General features: G+C 31.1%; 1 protein-coding gene across 3 annotated transcripts; it reads right to left on the reverse strand.

The window, feature by feature from the left end:
• Positions 1-10,092: 10,092 nt before the first annotated feature.
• LOC108687616 lies at positions 10,093-19,998 on the reverse strand. Of its 3 annotated transcripts, none has more exons than XM_018193481.1 (15): positions 19,423-19,998; positions 18,520-18,702; positions 18,029-18,233; positions 17,760-17,956; positions 17,437-17,671; positions 17,199-17,355; positions 16,897-17,128; positions 16,050-16,776; positions 13,444-14,288; positions 13,196-13,371; positions 12,450-12,869; positions 12,176-12,351; positions 11,839-12,086; positions 11,193-11,456; positions 10,093-11,090 (listed from the first exon to the last, which is right to left on the reverse strand). In XM_018193481.1, exons 2-15 carry the CDS (start codon positions 18,657-18,659, stop codon positions 10,916-10,918), a joined length of 4,197 nt encoding a protein of 1,398 aa, XP_018048970.1. In that variant the 5' UTR covers positions 18,660-18,702; positions 19,423-19,998; the 3' UTR covers positions 10,093-10,915. The 3 variants fall into 3 exon arrangements, with proteins under 3 accessions (XP_018048970.1, XP_018048968.1, XP_018048969.1); XM_018193479.1 differs by having other exon boundaries at positions 13,444-14,291; XM_018193480.1 differs by having other exon boundaries at positions 13,444-14,291; positions 18,816-19,998.
• Positions 19,999-20,654: the final 656 nt, after the last annotated feature.

The raw sequence follows: 20,654 nt of genomic DNA on the forward strand, positions 1-20,654 counted from the left end.
TATTTAAATATTAAAAATATTAAAAAACATGCATGCATATACGCATTGACTTCTATTACACGGCTCAATTTACGCCGAAGTTATAACATCGATGTTATGAACCTCAATCATAGCTATTGCTCTGAAGAATGGAATGATTGTGATTGGTAACAGAGATTATTATTTTATATACATGTAATATATGTATATAAAATATGTATATAAAATATATGTATATAAAATAATATATATTGGTATATATGAGTGATTCTTTGAAAAACCGACATGATATCTCGCCCTATAGTTTTCGATATTGTTTATTTTCCGCGAAAGTGTTCTTTAGAAAATTATAACCCATATTTTGTTTTTCTTTAAAGCGAATCGTTTAGTCGTAGTACTAATTGCAAAATTATTCGATATTTTGAAAACATCAATTTTATTAGTTTTTTTTACCTTATAATAAATATTTTTTAAAATATCAACAATAGTTTCTTATGTAAAAATTCTCTACTTTTCAGTAAAAATAGTCTCGATTAATTTAAATTTCATAAAAGCAGTGAAAACCATATATTTAAAAAAAATGCGTTTTTCTTCATAATCCTAGGCATTTACATTGAAATAAACATTTTTTTTAGAAACCTGACAATTTTTTACATAAGCAACGGCTTCATTTAAATTTGGGAACCAACTTAGTTCAATTACAATAAAATAATTTAGTGGCAAATAAAGAGTGGCAAAAAAATTTATGGTATAGGATGGAATAGTGGCTAAGTCGTATTGACGGTTAAATCATACCTCCATTATATTGTCTAAATGAAACATTTTTTTTTTAATGATGATACTGATGTAATGTAAAAACTAGTAATTAGATTTAAGAACTGTCATTTTTGTTTTATCTTCGAGTCCTCTAGAGGGATAGATTATTGTTCCTACAATAAGAGTTAGGATAAACCGTCGCCATTAATAGCCAAATACTACAGACACAATAGATGATATATGATATACAAAAAATATGACACGTCAACACATGTAGCTGAGTTCAATTAAATGATATGGTTAGAAGTAATATTCTTTAACAAATCTCGTGTAAATGATATACTGCCAGCGTTAGATAATGATAAAAATACGAAGGATAACATCAAATACATGATTTTCTGCAATTTGCTTGTACAACTCGTGGTTGTATTGGCAATTGCAATTCATTTAAAACTAGCGTTGGCTATTACATATAGCGGATTTTGGCAATCAATCAAAAGTTGTATTGTGACTACGTTGTCCTAACTCTTATTATAGGTCTATTTTTTATTGCTGCACTCTGAACCGATGCAATAAATTAAAGTGAACCAAACGTATATTTGTTTCACTTCAACTTATTGCATTATTGACTCCACCTTATTATTGAAAAGAAGATAACGTTAAAGAAAGAAGAGGAATTGCATCATATAGACTCTCTCATATAGATGTAGGACACTAAATGGCGACTTCCGGCTAATTGGTGTCAGTCTCTTTATATCCGCTCTAAAACTTTCTCCTAGTCAGAAATGATAATGAAATCAATATCAAATTAATGTAGATTCGACATTGATTTGATGCTTTCGATATTGAATCGATATTAATTCGATGTTGATTCCATTAGATACGTTCAGCAATATAAATCTGAAATGCGAACTAGATGGTAAGCTTGATCACGTAATCTTCAAGCAATCCGAGTGCCAATTCCAAACGCTACAGAGCTGTAAATTGTCCTTTAAGATTCTAAAATAAAATTTATTTTTATGAATTAATAAAAATTTTATTTTTATGAATAAATAAAAAATACTCTATTAATTGAAAATTTCTTTTGCTTTACTAAAAACTGATAATAGTCTTATATACTAAAAATAGATCGTTACACATTAATTATAGCAGACTCATATGCAAAGTATGTTTTCTTAAAAGAAAATACTACATTGCAAAATAAATTTCAGCAATTTATAAGTTATATTACTTGATTTATATTTGTTAGAGTCTTTAATATATTAATGCAGTTTGATTTTATTTCATTCTATATGTATTCTAATACATAAGCTTTGATTATATGTATTCTAATACATAAGCTTTGATTGAAAAATTAACTAGCAAATTCTTTGTTTTCAAATATGTAACTTCAAATTCATAAAAAGGAAAAGAATTAAAAATTTACTTTCCTCATTAAATAATGTACTCCATCAATTTTTATTTGAGCATAGCATTTGATAATAACATTTATTTGAGCGTTTGTAGACTCAAACATTATAATAGTATATAATACAAATACATTATTTGTAAAATAGAAGTATTAAAAGAGAATGTACGTTATGTGATAACGAATCAATTGGATATATTATCATAAATATGAGGTTATGAATTTAATTTAGGCGCGAAAATCTGCATTAGCTCTGCGAGCTCGGTCTTTGAATCTGGACTGGATCAAGCATAGATCAACCTCGATTGATTCTAGAAATGTTAATACAGATGAGATGACATCTAGTAGAAAGATGCAAGTTGCCGAACGATTTTCGAGGTAAAAGAGCAAACGGACAGCTCCGATTTGCAATGCTGAACATACCTATTATCATTTCTGACTGGGCTGTTTATGAGTGACATTCAAAATTGATTTTTTTTCAGGTCTGATCTAATAACGTTTTCGGTTCGACCGAGTTTGCACTAACCTGGGTTGAAGTAATGATGTTTCGTGCTTTCTTATTGGTGGAGCGTGTAACGTCAACCAATAGCGAAGCACTTTCTAACCCAAGCATGATTGGTGCAAACCCGATCGGGCCGAAAACGTTATAAGTTTTGGTAAATACAATTTATCTAAGGTGTTATTAGTACAAAGTAATTGAATTATAGTGTACTACAGGGTTATAATTGATATTTAAATTAAAGTTATTCTCTTCGAGTATAGCATCAAATTAGCAAAATGTTTGTAAGTTGCTATTAAGAAATTTGTAAAATAGAGAGAGTTAGGTAAATCGTACTTATTGCTTTATATCAATACGATTTTCGCAAGCGAAACAAGCTTCCATAATCTTCTCGTACGCATTATTAGGTTACATGATTAGCATCGGACGCGAAGAATTATTAAAAGATCTATAATGCAAAAACTCTGAAGAATTTCGAAGAATAACCAAAATCAGTATATTAAAACTTCTCCAGTAAACACAAATAAGTTATATGTAACATACCTGTTAGTTGTAATTTCCTATTCATAACCGTAATATAACTCGTATGTTATATTGTCGAAATTATATTGGGAAATTATAACTAATAGATACATAACATGTAACTTGTGTTCACTGGGAAAATTTTAATGTACTGATTTTGTAATTATTCAGAACTGTCTCATCTCCGATTTCGATTAGGCTCATTTGACGCGTTTTTGCATAAAATGAAAAAAATCTGACAGAAAAAAGTGTCGGACTGCCCTGCAAAGCGAGATATTAAAATTTATAACTATTGAGGTTAAGAAATCTGTCAACTGCGAAATACTGCGATGAAAACATGTGCTGGGCTACATTCAGGGACATTATTCTGTAATTATCTTTATACGTTTATCGACACGGTTGGGATGTCGTTGCGCAGATATTTTATATGAAAAAGCTGCACAATGACGCTGACAATTGGTATGTGTGTAAAACAATTACAGGAGCTTTCCAACAAGAGATACAAATTGACACAAATTGACATTGAGAATCATTCTGTCCTTGTTCAATAATCAGTTTCATTTTTTTATATAAAAATCAATTCTTATTTCTCTCTTACAAAAATGAAAATAAGAGAAATAATCTTCGACAGCTTTGATCTTGACAAATATTATCCAAGATCCTGAATAATATATATTCAAGAGGTTTTAGCCATCGGTCGGACCTTGCGTAATGCTAATGCCGGCAGTATTGTAATTTTCGAGGCTTATAACTTGAAAGGTAATAAGGCTCAATAACTTTATTATAATGTTTTGCAAAACTTTCGATTATTAGATACTGAAATAAAAAGTTCCATTAAAAAAGATCAACGTGACCTGACCTTGGTCAGGCAACGCCACCTAAGATCAAACTGATTAAATCAGTAAATAGATCTTTTTAAATCCTACAACTTTTGTCTGAACACTTTTACGATTGGATCCTGCGAATATAAGAGAGCTAAACAGGTGGTTTGAAACTGACTGAAACACCCGTATATATACAGTATGTCCCATTTTTCATTGATCATCTTAAATATTTCTTGGGCAGTGCATTTTAAGGAAAAACGTTTCAAACAAAAGTTTTGGAACTTCGAGAGGGACATAAAATGATATCATTGGTTTGGCGTTCTTAGGTGGCGTTGTCAAGGTAAGAGCAAGGTCACTTTGAATTTTTTAAATGGAACTCCCCATTTTTTATTACATATTTTTGTAGCTTATCTCGAGAGTTTTCCAAAATATTATAATTAAGTTCATTTTCATTAAGTACTTTTCGAGTTATAAGGTTTGTAAGTCATAACACCACTGGCATTAACATTATCCAAGGTGTCCAATCTATAGCTAAAACTTGAATATTGTTCAGGATTATGAGATGGCTAACATAAATCAAGATCAAGGTCATAGGAGATTATTCCTCTTATTTTCATTTATGCATTAAAAATTCATTTTTTTACATAAAAATGAAAATAAGAGATACAATCTTTAAGAGGTTTTAGCCGGTCAGATACCTTGAGTAATACTAATGCTGCCGGTACTGTAACTTTCAAGCCTTATAATTCGCAAAGTACTTAATGAAAAAATATTTTATTATAGTGTTCTGAAAAGCTTTCGAGGCAGCTGCTAAGCTGCAAGAATATGTAATAAAAAATGGGGGGACCTCATTTAAAAAATTCGAAATGACCTTGATGACGTCACCAAGTTAAACCAATGGCACTATCTTATGTTCCCCTAGAAGTCCCAAAACTTTTCTAAAATATTTTTCCCTAAAATGTACTGTTTAAGAGATATTTCATAATTCGAAATGTTCCGGAGATTTAAATAGTTCCTCAATCGGATCTCCGAGGGGGAACAGATTTGAGCGGAGTCAAAGCGACGATGAATGTAGAAAGATCAATATAAGCACATGGAATGTGCGAAGTTTATTTGAGGCAGGAAAACTAGCCAAATCTAAAAAATGAAGAAATGTTTGACATCGATATACTGGATGTAAAGGAAACTTGGTGGCCGGATGCCGGAGTGTGCAATATCCGAGGAAGTGTGTTCTGTTATTCGGGCAATCATCGATAGGAATCATCGGAAGGGAGTTGGAATTATTGTGTCGGAACGTCTTAGAAACTGCATCATCGACTTCCGTATTTAGATAGAATATGTTGATGAGATTTAATGACTCGCTAATTTAAATATCATTCAGATATACACGCCAACTGCCGATGCATCAGATGAGGAGATAGAAATATTCTATGAGCAGATAAAAGAAATGTTACAGTCATTAGAAAACACAATATTAACATAATCATGAGCGACTTCAACTCTAGACTAGGGAAAGGAAGGTTTGAATATTTGGTGAGCCAATTTGAACTGGGAAACTGGGAAAAACAAGAAATGAGAGGGGAGAACGACTCATGCATTTTGTCAGGAAGAAGACATGAAAGTTACCAACACATGGTTTACCACCTAGGAGATTATATTATATATATGGAGATCTCCCAAAGGCAGTCGAGGAACATAAATCGTAATCAGATAGACTTTATACTCATCAATAAATATTTTAGATCCTCAATTAACAAAGTAAGCACCTATCCTAAAAAACTGTACCCTCTGATCATATACTATTAATGGCAATCAAAATTAAAGCATAAAAAATAGGTTCCAAAACGAGAAATAGCCTATGAAAGACTTAAACAAGAACATATAAGAAGAGCAGTAAGTCAGGAAATAAATAGCAACATAGAAAAGTGTTAAATCCAAAAGGAAGTGAGCAAGATTCAACTAGAATATGGGAAGAGTTAAAAAATGCCATGATAAATATCGCAAAAAATAAATTAGGATATCGAGAGAAGGACCAGAAGTAGAATTGGATGACAGATGAGATTCTCTCGCTCATGGGTAAACGACGAACATATAAAAATCAAGCAGACCTACGCAGATATAATGAAACTCAGAGAAAAATAAGAGCAAAGATAGCAAAGAACATGTAACTAAAACAAGAATGCGAGGACATGAAAAAACTGCAAACAATTTCACGACAATTTCAATCTACATTAAAAAAATGAAAGAAACAGCCGAAATCTATCGTAAAAGGACATTTTTTGCGATAGTTTTAGATTGATAAAAACAACAAAATGGCCAATGGTATCCTAAAGAAGAAGAGAATATGGGAGGAATACGTGAGAAGTCTTTTTGCAAATGAGAGGCTAGACAGACAAATAGAGATAAACAACAACAATCTCACTAATCACAAAGGAGAAAATTGAAAAAGCAATAAAAATCAAAAACAAACAAAGCAACAAGTTCAGTGCCATCGGAACTATTAAAGTTGTTGGATGAGAAAGGAATGACACTTCTTCTTAAAATTTTCAATAAAATATACATAGGAATATATCCTGATCAATGGCTTTCCTCAAAATCATGGCTTTATCAAAAAAGAATAACGCGAAGAAATATGCAGATCATATATTAGTCAGTATGAGTCATGCTTTAAAATTATTTCTAAAAATTTTACATCAAAGAAAAAGGACGAGAGGAGCCTTAATAACTCTCAGTTTGGGTTCAGGCAGGAGCTAGGTATGAGAAAATCAATAGTAGCAACACAAGTTTTGGTGCAAAATTGCTATAACCAGAGGAAAGATGTTTGTGCTTCATAGATTACGAGAAGACCTTCAATAGAGTGCAACATCATAGGCTTATGAAAGTTCTCCGAAAAACTGAAATAGATACAAAAGACATCCAATGTATCAAAAATTTATATTAGAATCAAAAAGCACAAATCTAGGTTGATGGAGAGGAAATCAGCGAAATTGAAATTTGTAGAAGCGTTCGACAGGAATGTGTTCTCTCACTTCTTCTGTTTAATCTATATTCTGAAATTATTTTCCAAGAAGCACTCAAGGACATTAAGGACAAAGGATTTCATTCAATGGAGAATGGCTGAATAACATTCGATATGCAGACGACACAATGTTAATTGCAAACAACATAGATGATCTGGAACAACTTCTTAACATGGGATTAAACATCAATACTAAGAAAACAAAATTCATGTATTTCATTTCAATTATTATCCGAGAACCGAATATATTCAGAAAAAGCTTAATACTAGAAGATAGATAGAGCGAATGAACAAGTTTAAATATCTAAGAATGTGACTGTGTGAAAATTGGACGTCAGAAATAGAAATAAAATGCCTCGCACGGCAATCATGAAATTTAAAAAAATCCTCACCAATACGGATTTTGATCTAAATCTAAGAACTAAATTCATTAGATGATATATATGATCAGTGCTTTTATATGGAATGGAGGGATGAAGATTTCCGAAATGAATAGATTAAAAGCCTTTGAAATGTGAGTCTATCGCAGAATCCTTAAGATACCGACGAGGACCAACGGTTTTGAGACAAATGAATAAGGATCGAGAGATATGATAAAAAGGAGGAAAACAGCATATTTAGGACACATCATGCACAATATAAAATACGAACTGCTACAGAGAATTATACAAAGAAAGATCAAAGAAAGAAAAGGAGTGGGATGTAAAAAATTATCTTGGCTCCGTAATATAAGGCAGTGGATAGGACCGCGCAGTGGAAGAACTGGTACATACAGCGAGGAACGAAAAGAAGATGCTAAATGTGAACAAACATCCATGGATAAGCATACGAAGAAGAAATATTTGAGATAATCGATTAAAATGGGACATCCTATATATACACAGGATGAGGCAGTAATTCTGTCTACTTAAAATATTTTCGCTATTTTTTAGAGATATGAAATAGTATATTGAAATTGTATAGCATCAAAAGGAGTACAATATACTATTAATAGTTTTTCTAGGTGGAGGCGCTTCAGAAATTTCAAAGTCATCTCCATTTTTTTTAAATGATTTTTTTAAATATAATTTTAAATATGATTTCTCTAATTATTCTGTATATAAAAATAGTGATATCAAAAAACCAATAGTTTACGAGATATTTTATACTTTATTCTGGCATATATTGAAATGTTAAATAACTCGTAAACTATTAATTTTTTGACAATTATATTTTAATATTTTTATATGCAGAATAATAAAATGAATCAATTGATGGAAATATATAGTTGCTTATTTAAAAAATTATCCTTTTTTGCATAAATTTCTTTTTAAAGCAACTATGTGTTTTCTTTCCACCAAATGATTTATCTCATTATTCTGTTCATAAAAGCATTAAGGTACGAAATGTATAAAAAAATTAATAGTTTATGAGTTATGTAATATCAATATATGCCAGAATAAAGTATATAAATTGATTTTTTGACATCACTACCAATACTTTTATATGCAGAATAATTAGAGAAATTATATTATGTAAAAAAAAATCATACAATTTCATTTTAAAAAATGGATGTGACTTGAAATCTCCAAAGCGCCTTCATTTGTAGAAAAATAGTATCTATATTAAATATTGTACTCCTCTTCATGCTATATTTCAATAAATATATCATTTCATATCTCTAAAAACAGCGAAAATATTCTAAGTGGACAGAATTACTGCCTTCACCATGTATATACACACAGGTGTCTGAAATTTTTTGCCAAACACTTTTGTGATAGAGCAGACTAAACTTAGTCGAAAAGTCTTCTACCAGTCATTTTTTTTCTACCAGTCAATTTTCGCAATAGTTAACAAAATATTAATTACTAAAAGTTGCAAAATATTGGTCTTGAATAATTTTTTACTCAAATACTATCAACTTTACAGAAAAACTGCACCAGATAAAAATCATTTATTTTCTTCTCATAAAACTTTGAGAATTTTTTCAGAATTTTTTATCAACTTTTTAGTACTGCATTTTCTTATTTTTACTGCATTTTTTAATTTTTACTAACATGACAAAATAAGGTATTAAAAAATTCTAAAAAAATTTTTTTTAAATTCTCAGAATTTTAGGAGAAAATAAACAATTTTTATTGCTTGCTGTTTTTCTGTAAAGTTGATAGTAAAATGTAGTTTGAGTAAAAAAATTATTGAAAACCACTGATATTTAGTAATTAATATCTTATTAATTATTGCAAAAATTGTAAAATCGTAGAGGGCTTTTCGACTCAATTTAATCCGCTCTATGTACACAAGACCGCTTAGTAAAAAATTTCGGGACCTGTATAGGCACGCACACACATGCACGCATGCATTCACGCATCTTGGTGTTATTAATTTTAATAAATGTATCTTACAATGGCTATGATTACACCATATGCTTAGTCCGCGACCTATACGATAGGTGTTCTTATTTATAGATAAATTAAACAAAGACGCTTATCGTATAAGCCGCGAATTAAGCGCACAGTGTAACTAGGCCATTGTCTCAACTATTTTTAATCTTAGAACTTTGTATACAAGCTTTTATCCTTTTTTCTTTATGTTACTATTAAAATAAGGTAAAGTATAGTCTCATAAATTTTTAAACAAGAACAATAGGTTGTCAATTAAGATTTATTTAAACATTTAAACGTACACATACACTGGTCCCGATGTGTATGTTTATATAATTTAGTACTAATTTTTATTATTAATATTTTATATTTGATACTAATATTATATATGTAATTTAATATTAATATTAATAAATTATTTAAATTTATAATATTAATATTTTAGACAACCAAAAGTTCTTGTATATCTTTATAAAATCTAAAATCGAAACGCATAACCTCAATACTTTCGTCGATTGTGTCATATATATACGCATATATTTAGGAAATCTTAACTTAAGCGTACACTACATAAAAGGCCTGTTTAGTGGACACTCGCGAAAATAAGCCTGCACATATTCAAATTAAAATGGAATCAGATGTATAATATACATATGCTATTTTATAAAAAAATTATTTCATTGCTTTGCATAAGTATTATTTGGGAATGTTTGAAATAATCTCAGTTAACATCATTGATATGGTATATTTTCGTACAGAGAATATTAAAAAATAAAATGAACCCGTTGACAACAGAATCAAACTGATAACAGAATGACTTAAGGCCAAAATCTATTTTAAATATACAATGATTATATTTTAGATACGTTTCAAAGACATGAAACACATGCGGTATCATTTTATCCTTTTTTATTCTTCTTATGTGAACAACAAGGACAAATGATGCATCATGCGTTTCGTGTGTAATTCGGAACGCATCCATACTATACTATTAACTATCTATACAAGGTACTCAAGTATGTATGCGCTTCTGCATCCACCATCTTGTCTGCATACCATCTTGCAAATTGAATACATAATGTATCACATGCATATTGTACTATTCATTTTTACAGATTCAAATTTTTCTGAGACTTTTTTTTAATCATATTGTACAACCACTTTTTCATAACTTGCACAGCGAGCGCATACGTTATTTAAGAGATAAAGAGGTACATATAAACAAGTACATTTCCAAAATCTCTACTGTATAAATCTTTACATATCTCATATGTTTCTAAAACAATTTTTGGATAGGTTTTAGTCGTTGCACAGTGGTCCTAATAATAATTATGTGCAAGCAACGAATATCGATAAAGCCACCACGAAGCAGGCCATAAAGTGCATTTTCATGTATTATAACTGTGTAGATACATATATTTTTATCTCACTGTAGTATTAACTTTTTTTATAATAAATAGCACAATAACATTAATGTTTTCTTATTACATGGTGGTTCTTTGCTGAATATGTGCACACATTGGAACATATTATCAAATATAGCAAGCGTTATCGTTTGTTGAGGATATTGACGAAAGTTCGAAATTTTGTTTGCGGTTCTGGCATTTGCGCCAATGTCTCCTCCATCATATTCCTTAATTTCGCTAGATCGGGCATTTTTTCACACGACTCGATATTTAACAACTCCATGAAAAATTGTTCCCATGCAGCTCTCTTAGCATACCTATAATACAGAAAAGATGTGCAGAATGTATGATTAACGCTTTTTCACGCGATATAAATATGGATCCCTTTTGGATTAATTATATATTTATTACTTGTATACCTTGGTAATTTCGAGGCAATAAACCAACGGCCGCCCACATTTGACACTTTCATATAATTGCCAAACAATAAACAATGACTGGTCGCCGCTAGACAATATAAATCAGTCTGATATGTCCATGGTCTTCCAGTTTGCATTTCGATACAAGTAAAATCTTCCGTTTTTATAACTTGCATAAACGTTGTATTTTCTGGGAACAGTTTCATGTCTATGCTACATCCGAAATCTATCAATTGTATAGTTAGCCTTACATCTTGCGTAGGTCTGTTGATGATTATAGAGCAATTATAGAGATATTCATAACCTAATATATGATAATTAAAAAGAATAAACTATTCAGTTATCGATTTGCAAATTTAGAATTAATCAATTCCTATTCTTGTAAAATTTATATTACTAATTTTAAGTAGGAAATTCCTTTTCTTTAAGAATGATAGTGCAATTATTGTTAATTATTGTCACACAAATTTTTAAAAATGATCATTAATAAAAATGTTCTTAACTGTAACATATCTTATTTAACATTAAAAATTATTACTATTACATTATTATTATTATTATTATTATTATTATTATTATTATTATTAAATAATCAATGATTATTATTTATCAAATAGAAAAAAGTTGCTAAAAAAATAATACTAACAACCGCATTAATAAAAAATTATCTGGCTTTATGTCTCCATGTATTATTTGGCATTTATGTAAGTACTCCACGATTTGAAGCATTTCAATTGTGAAGAAAATAGTTAAAGTTTCCGATAGAAGTTTGCCAGTGGCAAGTTTTATCTGATTTGTCACTTCTAATAACGTTCCGAATTTAGAATATTCTGAAACTAGTATACTTCCATTATTAGCCACATATGCCATCGTTACATCCATAAAACTGCGTAACTGAAAAAAAAAATTATAATATGGAAGGAGAATTAATTTGTTGATAATAAAAGTAATCTTTATTTAACAATATTTGTGCTATACTATACCATATGTGGATTTGTAAGACGTATTTTTATTTCTCGTACGATATAGTATTCCCAAACCCAAGCAGGTCTTTGCGTTTTAAGAGCAACAATCTCGCCTGTTTGCAAATTAACTGCTTTATAAACTGTTCCATACATTCCTTTCCCAAGGCACTTTTCCAAATCATACGCTTCGGTGTCTGGAGAGAGAGCGTAAAATATAGATTAATATAAAAAATAAAAGCTTGTAAATATCTTACAATACATAAATCTGAATCCATGTAAATTGAACACTAACCAAGCGTAATCATAGTAGAAGGCACAAGCTTATTTAGATTGGTATCTATTCTTTTGTATCCATCTGCATGATGAGATTGCGGAAATTTAATTTTTTTCAATAGGCCAGCTATTAAGTTTTTATCGAACGGATTTATATCTTTTAATGGAAGCTCGAAGCATTCTTCCTCCATTTGTTCCATAGGTTCATGCTCCTCGCACTCCATGGTGCTAACTTTTTCTGAATTATCTTCTTCATTAAGTTTTAAATTTATGGATTTTCTTAGATCGCAATTATTCTTTATTTCGGATGTAATTTGATCAACATGCCGTTGTACTGTACGTGGACTTTGAGCATGCATTGCCTGAATCTGTGCATGCTGCTTTTGTTCATAAGGTTGATTCACAGATAATAGAGATTCGTTTGACTCCTCTTCTAGAACTTTATGTAGAATTACAAAGTTAAAACATTTTCATATTTTTCAATTAAATGAAAAGCCTATGCAAAATATTTAATTTATAATTAAAATTTATTTAATTATAATTTGAACAACTACTTTTCGGAAATTAGGCTCAGTATCCATCAGTCAATTTTTATTTTAACTATCTGCTAAAACGACTGTCATTAATTCATGACATCTTAAGACTCTACTTAAGGTCTTAGGTCTAAGAACCAACACGTAAATACTAGCCTAAATCTCTTAAATATGTACAATTACGATATAAAAATAGATTATACTTATTACTAACGAAATTTTTTATACATACTTGTATCCACAGGTTGTTCTTTAAAAGGAATCACATCTTCTCTCGTTAATGCAAAGGTTAATCCAGTTGTTTTGGTATAATTACTACTCCCTGAACTGCTTGATACATATTCTCGTGTAGATTCTAATATCACACTTAATTTATCATCACTTTCGACATTAGGTGCTTCTGCAACTCTATTTAACATAAATAAAACTTAAATATTTTATCATATACTTCCGACAAATCAAAAACTGATTAATACATACGGTTGGGATACAGTATTCTGATTTGAAAATGAATCATCTTTTATTCTGTATGATGGTTTAAAATGATTAATCATTGGTGTAGAGCTTGTTAATGGTACATTAAAGGCTTCTGTAAAACATGTTTCATTAGCAGCTGAAAGAGGAGTTATACCCAAGCTTTCATCGATATAAAGATTATTTTCGTCTGATTTGGGTATCATATTTTCTTCTAGCGCACCATTATAATCCACAACAATAGCATTCTCTTTATCTTCCGCGCTTTCAAGATATTTGATATCTTTACGATTCATCCCAGGCGATTTAATGTATGGTAACTCAGATGGCATTCTGTATGGTTTGCTCGTTTCAATTTCAGAATCGGTATAAGGAGAGAAATGTAACTGTTTTTGTGATTCTATATTTTGCTGAGGCAGCATAGGTGCTTCAATTGGATATTGTTGATAGCTGATATCATTGGGTAATATGTTACCATAAATGGGATGCTGCATATGTTGTATGTGTTGCTGCACATGTTGCGGTTGCTGAGAATGTAAAATATGTTGATTGTGTGGAGACTGATGATGATTATGTGATGATTGATGATGATTGAGTGGAGATTGAAGATGATTGTGTGAAGACTGATGATTGTGTGGAGACTGATGATGATGATGACTGTGCGAAGATTGGTGATGATGAATATGCGATTGATGATGCGGCATTTGATTATGAGGCGATTGTAAATGCTGCGGATGAGGAAGAGACTGATGATGCACAGTATGCATTTGCTGATGCGATGGAATCAACTGCTGATGGTGATGTTGAGAATGGTGCTGCCGAGGATGTGGTTGCTGCACTTGATCATGATGCTGCTGTAATAAAAAACACATTATATTAAATCCCTGTACATTATATTAAATCCTTTTTCAAATGGAAATATTTTTACAATATAAATAATATTAATTTTTTTCGCTTGTATAACTTACAACAAATTAATAAATAGTAAAATCTAGATCAATACATTAAACGAGTTATAGTTAGGTGTACTAAATAATATTAATCACAAATTATAAGTTTCCACGATACGTTTCGACTATACTCAGTCCTCATCAACCGCAAAATACCCAAATACATAAATATCCAAAAATCTAATTATCTTAACATATTATGAGAATCATTTCACGTTCGAGTTACAATAGATAATATAACAGATTTCTAAGAATCATCTCATCTTCGTGTTACAAAGGATGCTATCACCAACATTTATATGATCTGATATACACAAGCTACATCATTAATATTGGAATTTATTCATTTATTCATTCTGACTGTCCTTTCTCGCTATTAACCGAGGAATTGATTCAGAATCATAACTCTTCACTACATCATTTATTATTATCAAGTTTGACTACTGATTTGACCTGAGTTTTACTATTTATTTTATTTTTATTATTTTAGGCTCTTGTTAAATATAAATGTATATATAATCAAAAGCAACAGATTGTATTTATACAATAGATCCATCAATATCAAGTTATTAATTATTAATTTTGCTCTTTAATCAAATTAACCCTAGCTCGCCACCATAGAGTATCTTATGTGATTTTTTATTGTGATTGCTATAACTTTTTTGTAATGTAATTTAAAAATCTGGATTGAAGTTCAAAAATACTTGAACTATCCATAGATATGATAAGCCTGCAAGGTTTTTTTGTTTTCAATGTGAGAGTGCACGAAAGTTCAGAGAATACTTGGGACCCACATGTGGCTAGCTCATAAGTTTTCTGCATTCTTAATATTTCTTTATTTTTTGTTAAATATACGTTTACTACGGATTAGTATAATTGTCGGATAGTATAAAAATAAATAATTCTATTTGAAAATGTAGAATTAAAAAGAATTATTTCAATATAAATAGTAGAAATTTTATCAATTGGGCGGATGTATTGTTTCAAATCGAGCATCATCCGCTAAATTAAATCCTAATAAATTCTAATAAATTTAATTATATATACTATAATAATATTTATATATGTACAATCTTATCTACCATTTTATATTGTTCAAGGAACAAAATTTTATGTTTCAGTTGTAAAATTATGATATAGATTTTTTAAATATCGATTTTCAATAGTTCAATTAGTTCAAATAATAATTTTTTTTTGAGCGATTGATATTTTTTAAGTATATTATTTTTTTGTTAGTCCAAAAGATTAACTAAAAACGTCATGTTTTGTTGCTTAAAATTTAAAAATTTAAGAATTTTATAAATCCAAAGTAATCAATTTTTGTGAATTTTTTCAATAAAAAATTTTTTTTAATATTAATTGAAAATCAAATATTTATCAAATATTATTTATATTTATTTGTCTTTGTTTGATTTTAAGGCATAAATTTCATACGTTTTGAATTAAAAAAATATACATTCAGAAATATAATAGCATAACAAGTTGCAGCATTCCATAGATCCTAGTTGTGATCCAAAAAGAAACCAAAAATAACAATGATGAGTTTAAGTTAAGATTATCTATTGATTCACTCACGTTTATACAAAATATTTAATAAAAATAATTTTAAAATAAAAATATTTAATAAAAACAATATAAATACTGTATAAATTTTTTCTATACCTGCATCTGATAATGATAACTATTTTGCAAACTGTGATTCCCATATACAACATGTTGATCTTGAGAATAACTATGATGCTGCGTATGATAACTTTGATGATTCTCTTGATCGTTATAAACTTGCACATTATATCCTTGATGATGCTTATTGCTAGACATCACATGTTGAGTCATAGAGCTATCCATGTGTATATCAAACGGCAACTTATTCCTCGACTCTACCATTCTAGATGCAACGGGAGGACTACGAAAGCGCGAAGCATTAGTGGCTGCATCTGGAGATTGCCACAAACCTTGCACTACCGAAATAGCTTCCTTCGTATTTACAGTGAGGCTCTGCCCGAGCAGATGTTCCTCAGTATCAACAGTCAACGACGAAGTGTGATGCTGGTGCATAAAGTTTGTCGATTGTAATGGTCGACTATTTCGTTGTGCTTCAAGTCTCTCAACTTCAATTCTCTCGGTCTCTAATCTTTGTTCAACTTCCTGTTGAGTCTCTAAAACTTGATTCTCGACCTGGTTCTCGTATTGTTGCCTTTGTAACTCTTGTTCAGCTTGGAATCTCTGCTGATTGATTTCAGCTTCTCTTCTTTGTTGATTGAGCTTCTGCTCTTCTTGTACATGATACATGTTCTCATAATTGTTAAGCTGGGATTGGGATTCTCCATCAGTTTCACGTAAACAAATCATCGACATTTCATGTTTATTTCCCAGAAACTGCGCTCTTCTGTATAAAATATTGTATTATATAATTAAAATATAATTAATTGTATCAATGTTTTTACAGGATATACATACACCAAATAATTTTCTTATTATGCCTTAAAGAATGTCAAAAGAATGATACCTTTCCAAATAAAGTTGTGCTCTAATTTCTTCCATACTACGATCAACATTATCAGCATAAACTAATTCTTTGGGATAATGTGGTTTTTGTACAATATTTGAATCTATTGGATCTGCTACATATACTGGCACTCTTAAACAGTCATGGTATTTACTGCCATCAAAAAAACGTACATGATTTGGAAATAATTTAATTTTCTCCATATTACTGTCATCATTCTGGTCCTCGTGAACTGAAAATAAATAAGGAAATTCTCTTCACTTTCCTGCAATAACTTGCCGTTTTAATTTCACATATCTTACTCTTAAAATCCGCTTTTATAGTAGGAGCTATTAATGGACCTCTCTTGCTTCCACTATTCCATGGTCCAGGCTTAATGGTGTTTTCTTTATGTACCATATCTTCTATAGGTACATGATCTAATATGCTTGAACTTTTCATTTCTCCAGATATATTATCCTAAGTTATAAGTTAACATTTCATTACAATTTTAAAAGTATAATACACTAATATGGTATTCATATATCACAAATATCTTACTTGATATATTTGTATTTTAGAATTGGGTTTTGTGTTCTGCATAGAAGATGAGATTTGGGGCACAGTCCCAGGATAATATTCGCGTACACGATGACCTGTTCGTATGCTACCAACTCTTTTACCAGCTCTTATCGCTCTTAATGAACTAAAAGCCTGACGTTGTTCGAACAAGGAAACGTCGTTTCTTTCTTCGATACGTCCAAGAGTTTTGCGTGCCACAGCAAATTGAAAATTTCTGTGAAAAGATGTCATTGTACAATTTTATCACACATAAATAATTTTTATTTAATATATTTTAATATGTGAAAAGCAATAATTCATACTGGTGAGCATGGCCTAATTCCTCAAATGGTTCTGCATGAACAGATAGTCCCATTAAGTAAACTTCATCCGCGCGTTTGTCATCCTCAATTTGCTCTAATTCGAAAGCCCAAGCTCTGTACATATCGGCTATTCTAGTCCCGATACCACTGCTGTGCAATAGCTGGTATAATTCCAAAGGATTCTTTTGCATACTTATCTAAAAATCAAGTCTTATTATAATATTTATAACAACATAATTATATATAATTACTTACAAGATATTACTCACATAATTAATCCATAAACGTATGTATCTGCGATCTTGATGATATTTTACGTCTTTTTCAAATATCGCTAAACATTGTTGCAAGAGTCTCCCAATATGGGATTCATGTCCACTTTTTGGATAACTCTGTTCCACCCACAAAATATACTCGTACCAATTCTCTAACGGATCATCTCCTTCGTAATTTTTAATTGCATCCTCATACATTCTAAATAAAAATATATTATATTTTTAACAACTTTACAAAATGATTCTGTTCAACAAAAAAAAAAGCATTCCTTAATATTAGTTTTGTCCTTATTTCTTCACTAGATATAAACCAATTATTAAATTAAAGAATCTTACAATTCTTAATGCAAAGCTACGTTTTTGCTGAACGCATTATTATATTTTCTATGTTAATTTATAATAGAATTAGTTATTAAAGAATTAGTTAATTTATAATAGAATTAGATATGCAAGCGTCTTTGAACCAATAGATTTAGAATACTCACTGCTTCTCCTGTAGCAACAACTGCTGTGCATCTACATCTTCTTGTGCCCTCAATGCAGTTCCCAATTGAGTAGCATTCCGTCCATACCTTAATGGCTGGATATTCTCCTTGCAAAGAGCTATCACTGTCGCAGGATCCATTTCCAACTTTATTGCCTTTATCGCTCAGAGACTTCCTTATACACTAACAAAATAACAAAAAGTTCCACAATTAACGCAAACAGTACCAGAGAATATTCAGCGGCATTCCAATTAATCATATGATTATACACGTATAAAAATATAAACATCCTTTACTTTACAATTATCAATGGAACACCGAGAGACGCGCGATATGCTGGGACAGAGATGCAACGAGGCGATTGTTACTTCATCGATGGGATTATCATGGCCTCTGGTTCAAGGCATACACTGATCCTGGGAGAGTCACAGAACAGAGAGCTTGACTGATTGATTTGACATCAATGGTTGATATTGATGTTGTGGATATAACACCATGGGCGAAAGGAATTCCGCAAAAGGACCCGCGAGGGGAATTAAGACTATGTGTTCACTCAGACCAGAGTCTAGGGAACGCATGTACACCCTCGCTTATCGCAACTTGCGATAAATAACAATCCGTAATTTGTGACCGGACTTTTATATTCAAACGAAACTCTGCTCCAAAAATTCTAATAAAAACGCTATCAAGCCACGGATTAAGTTAGGTTAGGTTAGGTTTACGATTTAACAACTTAAATAAGTAGAGGCAGGGAGTTCGCCATCAATCAGGATTTTAATTGTCTTCTCTCGGTTACGATCAACGATAGTATACTCAAACTCAATGCACTCGATGCTTCTTCTTTCGTCTCGTCTCGTCGCACCTCGTCCCACCGAGTTTCAGCGTTGGTACTTGATTGTATACCCCAGTGTATCCCTACGTCGCGACGCCTCGCGCCGGCAAAGCAAAGGCAAGTGGCGGAATCTCGATCCGCGGGATCGAGCTGTGATCGACGTGAGCTTTCGACACTCGGACACTCTCGGGCGATCACGAGGTGCGAGGTCCAGCGAAATCAAACGCAATAGGTAGTCCTGGTGGTCTCAATCGACAATGTGCTGCTTCGTAACGCCGAGAAACTTTTACAGATAGCACGGTTGTCCACCGAGAGATGATCCTTGCATAACGATTCTCCGAGAACAGCCCATTGGGACGAAACTGAGTACATCAGTGACTCTCAACCGGAGCGAGTAAACGGGAAACTGTCGACGTGCAATCTCAATTCTGTGTTTTGTTGTTGCGAAGCGCGAAACGGAATGTAACGTACTAGCGTACATCGTTTTTGCGATTGTTCATTCGTATTTCGTTCAGTAGCGAATATATCTAAAACGCGTCGATCCGAATTAGCTCGTTCACGTCAGTTCACGAATTAATTAGATTCGGCGAAAATCTCTTAAATTATATTATTTCCGTTAATCGATTTCGATTTCTATTTTTAAGCCCCCTCCGCCCGGTCTCTTTCCTTCTCCCTTTCTCTCTCCCTCACACACATACACGCACGCACACACGCACGCACGCACGCACGCATGGTATCTCATAAGTTTTGGCCAATCACTTTTGTGTAGATAGGGTGGACTAAACTGAGTCGAAAAGTCCTCTATCATTTTGTAATTTTCGCAATAGTTGATAAGATATTAATTACAAAAAATTGCCAAATATTGATCTCAAATAATTTTTTACTCAAATACTATCAACTTCATAGAAAAACTGCAACAATCAAAAATCATTTATTTTCTTCTCATGACTCTAAAAATTTTTTCAAAATTTTTTATCAACTTTTTATTGCATTTTCTTACTTTTTACCAACATGAGAAAATACGGTATTAAAAAAGTCTAAAAAATTCTGAAAAAATTCTCAGAACTATGAAAAGAAATGATTTTAGTCTCTTGCAGTTTTTCTGTATAATTGATATATATGTATATACAGGGTGTCCTGAATTTAAATGTCTAAACTTCGGTAGCATGTAGAGAATCAAAAATTAAGAAAGAAAAAATCTTGTAGAAATATGCTCGTTTTTGCTTCGTTTTGAAGAAAATCATAAAAAAGACAAAACGTAGTTTTCATTTTTGTATTTTCTCATTACTAATTCACGTTGTAT

The sequence above is a fragment of the Atta colombica genome, unplaced genomic scaffold (assembly GCF_001594045.1).
Source record: "Atta colombica isolate Treedump-2 unplaced genomic scaffold, Acol1.0 scaffold21, whole genome shotgun sequence".
Classification (NCBI taxonomy): Eukaryota; Metazoa; Arthropoda; class Insecta; order Hymenoptera; family Formicidae; genus Atta; species Atta colombica.

Coding starts and splice junctions, on each gene's coding strand:
- LOC108687616 (XM_018193479.1), bottom strand. CDS start 18,659: ATGGATCCTGCGACAGTGATAGCTCTTTGCAAGGAGAATATCCAGCCA. Junction 17,957..18,028: donor TACGTTTATGGATTAATTAT/GTGAGTAATATC, acceptor CTTGATTTTTAG/ATAAGTATGCAAAAGAATCC. Junction 17,356..17,436: donor CTAAAATACAAATATATCAA/GTAAGATATTTG, acceptor CTTATAACTTAG/GATAATATATCTGGAGAAAT.